The sequence below is a fragment of the Heterocephalus glaber genome, unplaced genomic scaffold, assembly GCF_053883595.1.
Source record: "Heterocephalus glaber isolate CG9 unplaced genomic scaffold, H.glaber_assembly_v1.0 deba00001594, whole genome shotgun sequence".
Classification (NCBI taxonomy): Eukaryota; Metazoa; Chordata; class Mammalia; order Rodentia; family Bathyergidae; genus Heterocephalus; species Heterocephalus glaber.
Genome location: NW_028258369.1, coordinates 11,816,342 through 11,829,499, shown reverse-complemented (window position 1 = coordinate 11,829,499; position 13,158 = coordinate 11,816,342). Strand labels below are relative to the sequence as shown.

The 13,158-nt window shown below is 38.6% G+C and overlaps 1 protein-coding gene across 7 annotated transcripts in view; it reads left to right on the top strand.

Annotated features, from left to right (window-relative positions):
- Cdkl5 (cyclin dependent kinase like 5) overlaps positions 1-13,158 on the top strand; it is a 191,416-nt gene that overhangs the window by 152,056 nt on the left and 26,202 nt on the right. For 4 of the 7 annotated variants that reach the window (XM_087193679.1, XM_013066036.3, XM_087193677.1 and 1 more), the window contains 3 exons: positions 730-810; positions 5,274-5,425; positions 10,238-11,210. In XM_087193679.1, the coding sequence (XP_087049805.1) occupies positions 730-810; positions 5,274-5,425; positions 10,238-11,210 (1,206 nt within the window). The remainder of the gene's footprint in view (positions 1-729; positions 811-5,273; positions 5,426-10,237; positions 11,211-13,158) is intronic. The other 3 variants (XM_004866145.4, XM_087193680.1, XM_087193681.1) reach the window with 1 other exon arrangement.

Here is a 13,158-nt window from a genome sequence, read left to right as displayed (position 1 = left end):
CATTCTATATAAACTGTTTTGGAACTAAACTGTCTAAGAAGACAATACCCTATATCCTGTATAAATAGAGTTTCTGATTTTTATATTTTATTTTACATTCCTTAGTATTATATGCCTAGATTTAAGTATCATAGTTCATCAGAGTTTTTGTTATTTAATATCCAGTCCTATTAATTCATACCTATAATACATAGATTTAAAAAGTAATATACAAATATGCATTTGACTTAGATTGGCACTAGGACATTAACTTTTGCTCAGTTGCTCCCTTCTGCATCTCTCATAGGCCTGTGCACATAGATTTTTCTGTCTTAGTTTTCTCGTTGCGGAGACAAAATACCTGACACCCAAAAGTTAAAGAAGGAAAGGTTTATTTCAGTTCACAGTTGTAGATATCTAAGTCCATAGTCGGCTGGCTCCAAGGCAGAGTGGCCTAGAAGAGGAGAAACAGTCCATGACAAAGCAGGCAGGAGACAGTGAAGCATCAAGCAGCAGCAGCAAGGCTGCCTTCTTTCTTTCCCTTTATGTCCCATCCAGGCTACAAGCCCACCCATACCCAGAATGGAGCCCTTAATCCCAGTATCATGCCCTTAGTTCACATTCACACACCCTAATCCAGCTACCTTGGAAACTCCCATCTATGACTGCGTGAGGCTTTGGGGGAACATCTAGATACAAGCCACAACACCTTCCCCAAATGCTGACATTCCAATTGTATTGTCCTTACAGTTTCCAGCTGTTAACCATCCTCAGTCATTGGAGAGAAGATACCTTGGAATTTTAAATAGTGTTTTACTTGACCTGATGAAGGTAGGAGAAGTTGATGTCTGTATGACAAATAGCCTTTGGTTTATGGATTTTTTTTTTTGTATCTATGTGTGACCATTACCTGCTTTCATGAATTAAATATTATGCTAGTAGATGCATAATGGTAATAATGGGGAACTGTGTTTATGAATTAAATATTTTGTTAGTAGACACATAATGGTGAATATGGCAAATTATGTCATGTTAAGACGTATGTAACATTTAAAATTACAAACAGAATCTGGTAGTGTCATAGTTCATCTAGACAGGGGTATGAGATCTCTACTTTCCTAAAATGGGCAGGATAATAAAAATCTGTTAACACTCAAGAGGAGCTTGGGCACAGGTTATAAAATAAATCTTGAATGTTGAAGGGAAAAAGATTCAACAATTTTTGTATATTTAAGAGCTCTCATAGGCTATATAGAATTAATCAGTGAATGTAATTTTTCTCTTTGTGACTTGACCTTTCTCAGACTGTTCTTTCTGGCTCTTCAGACATGTCAGAATCACTTCTACTACTGAGGCTTGAGTGTTCCTCCTCATGCTAGCCCCCTAGTCCAGAAGAGTTCTTGCTCTGGACTACTGAAAATACCCTCAAATTTCTTTATTCAAGTTTTTCTTCCCTAGTAGACAGTCAACACCTTGAGTGAGCACTATTTTTCCTATTACCCTAGTTTTCATTGCAGCCATTAAGTGCATAAGCAAATGTTGGTGGTTTGAAGTAGACTTTCAAAAATCACTTGTTAATAGATCACTTTTGTTTTATGTCCATCCAGTCAACAGTGAAAATCAGTAGAGGCTACACTGTGCACAGAACCTTTAAAAGACATACTTAGCACGGTTGGAAATGCTGAGCCGCATTCTTAGAACTTTGCTGTGCTTTAAGCTCTATTAATCTCTGTCCCACGGAAGTAAGTGTAAATAGGTGTGGGGGTGGAGGTGGGGGCAGGGGAGGTGGCATTTTGGAAGAGCCACATACTGTATAACCCTTTGTAGAGATTCGTAATATTCATTAACCTAAAAAGCTTTCAGAAATCTCACAGTAAAGAAGCTGTTCTGTCTCAACATTTCCCAAATTTAATTAAATATTGAATATGTTTTTTTTTATAAAACTCTTAAAGCACTAATGTTCTGAGTACAGATTTAAAAATGTAATTTTAGAAAAAGGAACGCTCAAAACTCAGCTTCTTTAATTAGGCATAAATTTTCACTTAAATCAGTTGGATTTATCAATATATTCTTTCATGCAGTCTATACTTAATGATCAGATTCTTAATTATTTGGTAACTTAAAATTAAATAAAGTAGGAAAATGAAATTAAGTATAATTTCATGTTTTCTGCCTTTTATCTTTTTTTAGTTAAAAATAACTAAACTTTTATGTTAGATCATTACCAAATATAATTACCAGTCAGTGTGGTACCTGAATAAAAATGAATACTGATTAAAAGATAGCACAGATAAAATCAGAACAGTATCCTGAATCTTTGGGTACTTGTACTAGTTTGGATGTTAAACTTTCTAAGTTATGTTTATTTAATAATGTTTACTATCAGAGTTCTTTAACAGTAAGCAAATATTTTTATTGCAGTGTAGATTCAGAAGGTGCTCAAATTATATCTATATCTCAGTTAATTTTTATAATGTAAACATACTCTTCTAACCTTACCTAGGTTGGAATATAGAAAATTATTACCCAGAAACCTCCTTATTATACTGCCTAGGCTTTCCACCCCTGTCCTGCTGTGCCCACAGAAACCATACTTTCTGACTTCTCTCACCAGCAATGAGCACTGCCTTCTTACTGAATCCTATGTAAATGCATTGTTCCTTTTTCTTTTGTTTGCTTTTGAAAATGAATTTGAAAATGGAAAAGCATCAGTTTTCTTTTCATGAAGAAATATTCTCATTTCCATTCCCTTAAGCTGTCTTGATAATTTTGTTCATACACCTAAAATGGCCATCACATCCTGTGTTTGTTCCTATTAGCCATTTTAGTGGGGATACGAGTTGCCAGAATTCAAGCTCTTATAATTTTAAGATGAACTACAATAATAATATTAACTCTATTTTAGTAAAAAAAAAAAATGACGATGACGGTGATAATACTGTATTTCCCCAAAGTGCCAAACTGTAGAAACTATTAACTGGGGGTAAATTTCATACTTTCCTCATAAAGACTTCATCCTTTCAAGTCGTTTGAAAATTAATACCTATATTTATAAATATACCTGTAGTTTTTTGTAGTACAGTAATTTCTACTTACTATCAAATAAATTAAAATAGCACTAATACTAGCAGATATTTGGATTCTGAAGGGTCATAGGTACTTCAAATTTAGACTAATCAAGGGCCAACTTTCCTTTGTCTTAATAATTGAAACAATTTTGATGTAATCTGTTTTAAGTTGCCAGTGAGAACAAGATCATTTTACATACCCCCACAATTTTTGTTCTATAATAAAGAAGAAAAATGAATTGAGATAATTTCATAGTTGTGTCTGAATTAATGTGAATGTAAATCCACTTGCGTGTAATCGGAAACTTAAGTTCCAATAACCAGAATCTTTTGACCAAAAGTGAGTATTTCATTATATGGTAGGATCAGAATTCAAATTTCCTGTGGTGCTTGATTGAAAATGGTTGTCTGAAATTGAAGCCTGGCTTGTTGGGATCAAATTTGCTTTCACTATTTAACAGTGGGCCACAAAGAAGTTAACTGTGGGCAAAACTAATGAAAGCAAACTAGAGATGAATTTGTGAATGCTGGAATTTCATCCTTCTTCCTTCCTGTGAGAGACAGCAGTAGCCACTCAGAACAAATTTCATTATGCTCTATGTGTGTTGAGTTAGGCTGTGTAGGTTGTATTTCTTTAGATAATTTGCTGGATTTTTTTTTTTCCTTTGGGGAATGGGGATTGAACCCAGGGCCTTTGCACTAAGCTATGTTCCCAACCCTTTTTTTTAAAAAAAATTTTGATACAGGACTTCAGCGAGTCCCTGAGTTGCCCAGGCTAGGTACAAACTTGGCATCCTTCTACCTCAGCCTCCTAGAGTGCTGGGATTACAGGCATACACCATCATGCCTGGCTAGATATTTGCTTAATTTGTAAATAAAAATTAGTCCTAATAATAATGATTCACTACAAAAATCTTGTCCAGTTACTAAGGTACATAATATTGGAAGAAAACATTTTAGTTATAAAGAATGTGGTATGTGCAACATAAACAAAAAGGATTAGGTTCCTTAGTGAGCAAAGAACACTTACAAATAGAAAACAATAGATGCATAAATAGAAAAATAAAACACATATGTAACTAATAAATGTAAAAGTATTCAACCTCACTAGCAGTCAAATGCAAAAAAAGAATGAGAATGCTTATTGTTGATGAGGATGCTGAGAAATTGGCATATTCATACAATTGCTAAGAGGTGTATAATTCGAAACAACCTTTCTAGGGGGTAATTTGTGGTAATTTGCCAATACACAGAAAAGAATCCTTAAGAGTTTGCATACCTAAAAGTTCCATCTTTAGAAGTTTATCCTATGAAAGCTTTCAGGTGATTGTTACTGTACTGATTATAATAGTGAAAAGCGGCTGCTACCTAGATACAACCATAGGATGCTGGCTAAGTAAATCATTGTATATCCATACCACAAACTTTCATGCAGTCATTAAAAAACATGTTGTAAGGGCAGAAATGTAGCTCAGAACACTTGCCTGGCATGTGCAAATCCCTGGATTTGATCCCCAGCACCCCCCCCAATATAAATAAATATATATTATATATATATATAATTTGTTGCCATGTTGTTCATAATAATAAAATAAAGGGCCAACCCTGAATGTCATTCAGGCATTGCTAAACACTGACTGAAGTACATCCATAAAGTCGAAGCTCTTTACTGATATGGAACGGTCTCCTAAGTCGCTGTATGAAATGGAAAGGAAGCTGAATGCAGATAGCTGTGTATGTATGCTGCTATTTAGGTTAAAAAAATGAGGGGATAGAGATAGGTACAAAATATATCTATGGAAGATTGCACAGGAGACTGGTGACCTGGGCTGCCTCTACAGGGGAACTGGTATCTGAGGGACAGGAGAAAAAGAATGTGAATATATACTTAAAGTTTTTTTATGTTTAAACTATGTTATAAAAAATGTTTTTGATTAGTAAGTGAAAAGTATGGTATATAAAACGTGTGTGTATAATGTGGCCCAGCTTTGATAAAAGAAAAAATATATATACAATACTCAAAAAAGGGCTGGGAAGATATCTACCAAGAGGATAATAATGGTGGTGATTATGGGTGATTTAGATAGACTTTTTTTTTTCTGAACTGTACTGGCTAGATATTCTGCAGTGATTATGTATTTGTTGTTAAAGAAAAATTAAGGTTTTTATTAGAATTTAAACTTGAGTTTGTAATGTCCTCTCCCATCCTAAACTTTATTTCCAAAGAATTTACTGAAGTTGGACCCAGCCGACAGATACTTGACAGAACAATGTTTGAATCACCCTACTTTTCAAACCCAGAGACTTTTGGATCGATCCCCTTCAAGGTCAGCAAAAAGGAAACCTTATCATGTGGAAAGCAGCACGTTGTCTAATAGGTAAATATTCCCTTTTAAGGAAATACAGATACAGTGTTGGTCTTACAAGTAGGTGGAGGAGGTGGCTGCTAAAATTATGCAATTAGAGAAAAGAAGGAAAGCCCTCTTTATTCAAAAATATCTTCTTATGCTTATTACATGATTCAGAACTATAATTAAAGAGTTGTGTGGGTCTTAAAGACTTTCTTATCTTTAACAAGTGTATCATGGAAACCTATGTTGGCCCTGGGAAAGATAGCATTGAGTTAGCACCTCAGGAGGTTTCCAGCCTTAACAGCCAGAAGGTTCTGTGTAAATGGCACCCAGGGATGATGCTGTAGATGGGGGCAAGAAGATTCCTGGAGGAAGAAGAGGATGCCAGATATATGAGTAGGAATGGACTCTTTGTGATTGAACCAAGTAGACTGGCTCTTTTCAAAGGATCTTGTGTTTTTGTTGTTGTTCTTATCTTAATTGTTGAGTTGAGAAATAAATTTTTCATACAAATAAGCATATAGAGTAAAATCAGTGATGTTATGTGGTGTTTTTTAAAACAGCCTTAAAAAAAACTTGTTTTCTGAAACATACACAGAAACGCATGCATGCATGCACGCGCACCCCCCAAGATTGGACTGGCCAGGTTGTCTTTGCAACCAGACATTCCTCAATTCTGCTGGCTGCTTTTGCAGGAAGACAGTGTCCTGGGCACAGTCTCCCTTATCTTCCTTCATCTCCCAGAAGCTGGTCTCAACCTCTGGCATTATTAAATTCTGAGGTAGAAATAGTTTCTGTCATCTACTTTTAGAAGAGAAATAGGAAACAATAATTCTTACTATGAAGCTTTTAAAATTTAACCCTCCCCCATTTTTTCCTCTATATAGAACAACTGGTTTTCTGTTTTGCTTTGTTTTGTTTTTTTATTCTCTTTTTGCAGTACTAGGGATTGAACATTTGAACACGGGGGTGCTCTACCACTGAGCTGTATTCCAGCCTATTTTATTTTATTTTACTTGGCGATAAGAGTCTTGCTGTGTTGCCCAGGCTGGCCTCAAACTCATGATCCTCCTACCTTGGCCTCCTGAGCAGCTGGGATTACAGGTGTGCACCACCTAACCTGGCTGTACAGATGTTCTTAATAGGTTGGAAGTTTGAAAGCTCAAGACCTGGTACTTTTTAGGTCTGAGAGGACATACATAAACTGGTGATAACCCTCTCTTTGTTTTGCTTAGCAGTAGTGTGATTGTGTTTCAGACCTGCTTACTCTTCTTTAAAATGATGGTTTCACTTATTGTTTCCCCTCATATCTTATAGACCATTCTTAGCTGGTTTATTTGTTTGTTTCCATGAGAGTTTAGTACACTAGGTCAAGAAATAGTGGTCATCATTTGGTTGATCCTTTGCATTTTGTGAGTTTACATTACTCCCGTGTCTTCTCTGAGGTTGCTCTCTATTCAGGTCCTTTTGTCTCCCTTCTGCCTGAATTGTTGCTTGTCTTCTCAAGTTTAAATTTACATGCTCCTCTGCCTTGTCACTGGACACACACACACACACACACACACACACACACACACACACTCAGTCACTCACATCCTTGTCTTCTAAATTATTTTCTCCACAGGAGGCAGTGGACTAAGGCATTCCTCGGCCCTTTGCCTGTCTCCTTCAGGCTTTGCTGAGGTTTCTTTCACCTCTGACATGGCATGATTGTGCGTCACACTGTCTCCCCATTCTCCTCCCTCCTTGGACTTGCTTCTTCCGCCTTCTAAAAAATGTAGCTTTTTGCCTTTATTGTTTGCTTTTAAAACTTATTTTAAGTAAATACGTTAGCTATTTCTCCATCCATTTATCCCGCCAGCCATTAAAGAGTAGTTTATCTGTCAACTCTTTCCCTTTAAGTGCTTGGCAGTTTAATACAGATTCTTTACAATCGTGTGTCAAAGAGAGCTATGGAATTTTCAAAGCTGTTTTTTTTTTCTTATTATTGTGCTTTGGCAGAGCTCCAATTTGAAGATAATATGATGTCCTTTTTACATGGGAATTATGATATATACAAAGCTCAGTGGCTTCCAATTAATCCTGAGGCAGAAACATTCAGAATAGTAGTTTAGGCTCTTTGTACATTTTATGGAAAACCTAAAGCGTTGACAGCTATTTCTGCCTTTATAGCCTCCACTTTATGTTAGAAATTGTATCTTCATTGCTGTGAATATGTCTAAGTTCCTGTGTAGGTTTGTGCTCAACACTGATAGCAGTGATTTTAACAGTTCTAGAAACTCTGGCAGCTCGGCCTCCGCTGTTCTCTGTCGTTTCTGTTCCTGTTTTAAGCTTGAGTTATTTCCCGATATCTGCATGTGTTATATCTCTCTGCCATTGCTATCTCTAGGCCTGAATGAAAAAGGGAAGAAATAGGTTCTGAGAGCCTGAGGCAGAGCTGGCTGGAGGAGCTGTCTTGTGGAAAGTGTCATCTGGAGGGATATGGCTAGGATCTGAATCAAGGTGCTGATGCCAAGAAGAAATAGGGAAGACCTCCCCCAGCCTCTTTCTCTTGTGTGGTACCTTCCCCAGCTAAGCCCTACTGGAAAGTAGCCAACTAGGGAACTTGGGGGTGCAGTCTACAGCATTGGGGTCCTGAGGCCAAGAACCAAGCAGAGGAGTGGAGAATGGAGAGTTGGGAAAATGGAGAATAACCAACATACTTAAATCTATTTATGCATGTTTTTTTGATGCTGTCAGATTTCTAGCAGAGATTATCATCTGAAAGATACAGTAGGAAAGGACCCTTTAATGCCTTAGCATGCAGGTTCTTAGAGAGAAAATGAGAAAGCATAGTTTTCATGGGCTTTTGAAGTTGCTGAGATATTTTAGTCACCAGCATGTAAGTTGACAAACAACTCCAATGGTTTAAAACCTGATGCCTGTAGGATACAAAGACTGTCCTTTTTTCTGGGAATAGATTCTGCTGATATCATTTACAGCCAATGAAACTTAGTTTTCCTTTCTTTGCATTTCTTTCTAGGTCTGAGATTTGACATTTGGTTAGCTCAAATTTAAGCATCTTTATTTAATGCTATGATTCTTGTAACCTAACTGGGAAAGATTAGTGAATGCATTTAGGAGATGAAGCCTTCCACACTGTTACAGAATGGCTGAACAGCAGATGTTTTTTGATGCTCTCAAGTAGATTTCTGGCAGATTATCATCTGAAAGGCACAATAGGAAAAGGGCCCTTATATTTGATGCTTTAGTATGCAGATTCTTACAGGGAAAATGAGAAGGCATAGTTTCACGGGTTACCATTCTGCATGAAAAAAACAGGGGGACTTTTCTTCCAGTTAGTGTGTTGGTGGAAACAAAACTCTCCAAAATCAAACCATCTTTAGCAATAGGAGTTTTTACAACAACATTTTATGAAGGGGTAGTAAAAAAGGAACTGTGTAAATCATTATTTCTTTTGAAATATTCTACCATTTGGTCCTTTAAATACTTAAAATAGAACAAACTGATTTTGCTGTGGTGTTGTAACTGGATCTCGGGTCCTTGCTCTGGGGCAATGGAAGATTCAGCAAACAGCAAGCAGTGTGAAGTGGCCAAATGTTTGTTTATTAGAAAGAATAAAAGAGAAGCTCTCTGCTAGCCAGAGAGGGATACTCTGTAAGGTGGACACCCTAGATATTTAGGTCTATTGGGTTTTTATACCGTGTATGTCACAGAAAGCAGGAATGCTTCTGGTTTTAGGTAGGCCTTTGTTGTCTGGAAAGCAAGCTGCTTCATTTGTATTTTATTCCTCCAAGGTCTCCCATTTTGTTAAGGACCTATTCTTTTGTCTCTTGCATTTTATTAGGCCCTGATAGTCTGTTTTGGTATGCTAATTTGTTTAGGCCCTGACTTTTAGTTTACTTTAAGTTAACTATTTAGGCCTGTGTGCTATCTGCCTAAATTCCCCTATCTCCTAGCTTTATTGTCAGTTTCAGCTTTCAGATAAAGGACAGGATTTTCCTCTGGATTTATAGTTTGCATTCCTCAGTCAGTTTGGAATAATGAAGTGTGAAATGAAGAAGAGACTAAATTGTGTGTTTTGGCGAGCAATTAACATTTTCAGGTCCCTGTGATCCAGTATAGATTCCTGTTTATTGTACAAGGAGACATCTGAAGAACCCCCAAGTAATTGCCACTTCTCCAAAACATGAACATTAATCATCATGTTTTCAGTAAGCCTCAATGGGCAGTTGACGTTTCTTTTTAGTGTCATTTTCTTTTAATGAGTGCATTGCTAGAATTCCTAGTCTTTTGCTATACAGGCTAGACAAAAGAGACCTTGATTGGTGTCTGTATGTATGGCTATGAGTACATTATCTCTGAGGCAGGCTAGGAGTTTACAAACAAAAACAAAGTTCAAGGAACACAGTAACCTGTAAATCTAAAGTGTTGTCTTCAGACATTCAAGCAGATAAAAGAGTTGTTTTATAAAGAGTCTGTCTGTAGCTCAGCTCTCTTCTCCTTGGCAGATGTTCTATAACAAGCATTCATAGAAGTACCAACATAGCAAAAGCATGTTTTACCAGATTATCAGTTAGAAACTATTGGCAACAAGTTAGCTGAGCATGTGAGGATGCCAAAATAATTTCACTAGGACCAGTGCTTTGTGGTGGAGTGACTTAGTCTGATGAACTTGCTTCTTATTGATAGGTTATTTGTATTGGTTGGCATGTTTGAGAGTTCATGTTTTTAGTCAGGAGGTATTTTAAGTATGTTTTCTTTTTTCTTTTTTTTTTAACATGATACTTTGTACCTTCTATTGAGGAAACTTATATGGTTCTTTTGTTTTCAATGTAGAAACCAAGCCAGCAAAGGTGCTGCTTTACAAACTCACCATCGATCCAACAGCAAGGACATTCAGAATCTAAGCGTGGGTCTGCCCCGGGCTGATGAAGGCCTTCCTGCCAATGAAAGCTTTCTGAATGGTAACCTTGCTGGAGCTACTCTTAGTCCAGTTCACACCAAAACCTACCAAGCAAGCACCCAGCCTGGATCTTCCAGCAAAGATCTCACCAACAACAATATGCCACACCTTCTTAGTCCAAAAGAAGCCAAATCCAAAACAGAGTTTGACTTTAATATTGACCCGAAGCCCTCAGAAGGCCCAGGCACAAAGTACCTGAAGTCCAGCAGTAGATCTCAGCAGAACCGGCATTCGTTCATGGAAAGCTCTCAGAGCAAAGCTGGAACACTGCAGCCCAGTGAGAAGCAGAGTCGGCACAGCTATATCGACACCATTCCCCAGTCCTCCAGGAGTCCCTCCTACCGGACCAAGGCCAAAAGCCACGGGGCATTGAGTGACTCCAAGTCTGTGAGCAACCTTTCTGAAGCCAGGGCCCAAATTACAGAGACCAATACCAATAGGTACTTTCCATCCAGCTGCTTGGACTTGAACTCTCCCACCAGCCCAACGCCCACCAGGCACAGTGACTCGAGAACTTTGCTTAGCCCTTCAGGGAGAAATAACCGAAATGAGGGCACACTGGACTCACGCCGAACCACAACCAGGCATTCAAAAACCATGGAGGAATTGAAGCTGCCTGAGCACATGGACAACACCCATTCCCACTCACTGTCTACACCTCACGAATCCTTTTCTTATGGGCTGGGCTACACCAGCCCCTTCTCCTCTCAGCAGCGTCCTCACAGGCATTCCATGTATGTGACCCGGGACAAAGTGAGAGCCAAAGGCTTGGATGGAAGCCTGAGTATAGGGCAAGGGATGGCGGCCAGAGCCAACAGCCTGCAGCTCTTATCACCCCAGGTACAGGTTAGCACCTTGACCCTGTCTGGTGGCTCATTATGGGAAGGTAGTGCAGGGGGTGTTTTTATGTGGTCAGTCTGCAATTTTCCCTACAAGAGACCACACTTTCAATCAATTATTGACTACTCACAACCTCTCTAAAGTTTGTTTTTTGTAATCTGTTTCTTACATGTTCCTTTCTGGATATTTTGTTGAGCAAATCCTATTTTGATTTATTATAGAATTCATCATCTGTATCGGTTAGCTTTTAGATTTTTCAAAATTCAGTGTAAATTCATGGGTATTTTGTCTAATCTCTCCAAACCACATTTGCTTAAATTAAACCTTTTTTCCTAATACTTCCCTCAATATTGTAGCTGAATTTAAAAGTGTTTAATATATTCAGAACTACAGATAAATTTAACTTCAGGCCAAGATAAATATTAATTTTCTGTCTTTTGGGTTTTTAAATCTTAAGACAGTATTTTTGGCATAATGCTTCCTCCATCATATTGATCATTGTGCTCTAGAACTGAGACTAACATGCTTAAAAGAAGTAGCGTTCTTATAGTAGAACACATTTTTAAATCATATTTTCATGATTTTATGTGTAATACAATATCCAGTGCTTGGCACAAAGCAAGTGTTTAACAAATTACAGTCATTGCTCCTGTGCCCATGAGGGTTGGGGCTATGATTTAGACAGCGAACACCTTTTCTCTCCTGGGTGTCATCAAGCACTCCAGAGAGCCTAAGATAGGGCTCTTGTCCTTGAGAAACTTAGCTTCTCTCAGGGAAGATGAAATTATACATGATAACAGTGAAATAATTAAGGCCTACATTTGTATGGCACTGACGATAAATAGGAATTGAAAATAGGAAAAGATCATTGTGAGTAGCAGCCGTCAGAGGTGGCTTCAGGGGCAGCTGAAGATCTTGATTGGAGAGAGCAAGTAGAGAAAGCACTGAAGGCTGAGGAGTGAAAATGTGCTCAGGTATGTCCTGAGCTAGGCACCATGAGAGACCCCAGTTAGAAAGATGAGAACAGCAGGGTCTTTGTCCTCTCGGAGGCTTCTGGCTGGCAGGGGAGACTTGCCAACAGATGGTCGTTCTGATACCGTGAGACCACATTCCAGTGCTGTGCCAGAGGCATGTGTGAGTGCCAAGTGAGAGCAGTATGGCAGTCGGCCAGATGGTGTAGTTGGCTCCCAGAGGAGGTAGCATCTGGGCAGAGACTTCCAGGAGGATGGGGATTTCACTTGGGGAGGAAAGCAGCAGCAGCAGCAGGAAAGAGGCTGGAAAGGAGGGAAGAAAAGAACATTCCAAGGAGGAGGATATAGAGATATGACACAGCATGATGTGTTTCAGGGATCGCAACTGCTTCCGTGTTACTGAAATGGAAAATACAAGAATTGGAGTGGCTTTTGTAGTAATCCTCACATGAAGTGAGAAGAGAGAGTTCGGGATTCAGTGCAGTGGGGAAACAAGATGAATCTTAAAGATTGCTCAGAAATAGAAACAGTGGGACTTGCAAATTACAGTGTTGAATATAGGGAAAAGGAAGACTTCAAGGTTTCTTTAGGAGCTCCTTTTCAGTGTGGAAGAGGGGATTTTTGAAGACCCATAATTGAACCCCTTTTATCTCACCGATAACCAAGCCGAGGCTCAGAGAGTGGATGAAATGACCAAGTTTACTCTACCAATTCAAGGTGGAGGTGGAATTCTGAGGCAGTCCTCAGGTCCCTGGGTGTGCTTTAAGAAGCTGGAAAGGCGTCCAGTGCTGGCGAGGGGAGGACAAAAGGTGCCCAGGGTGCATAATGGAGTCATGGGAATGGTCAGAAGAGCCCTTGAGGTGTCACTGTACATAGAAAACCTCAAGAGCCTAAAAAGATGTCTAGGACCTGGCAGCTGCTCATAAACAGGGTGTGGAGGTCAAAACCAGGTAAAGTGCTGGCATTGAGCACAGTGTCAGAGA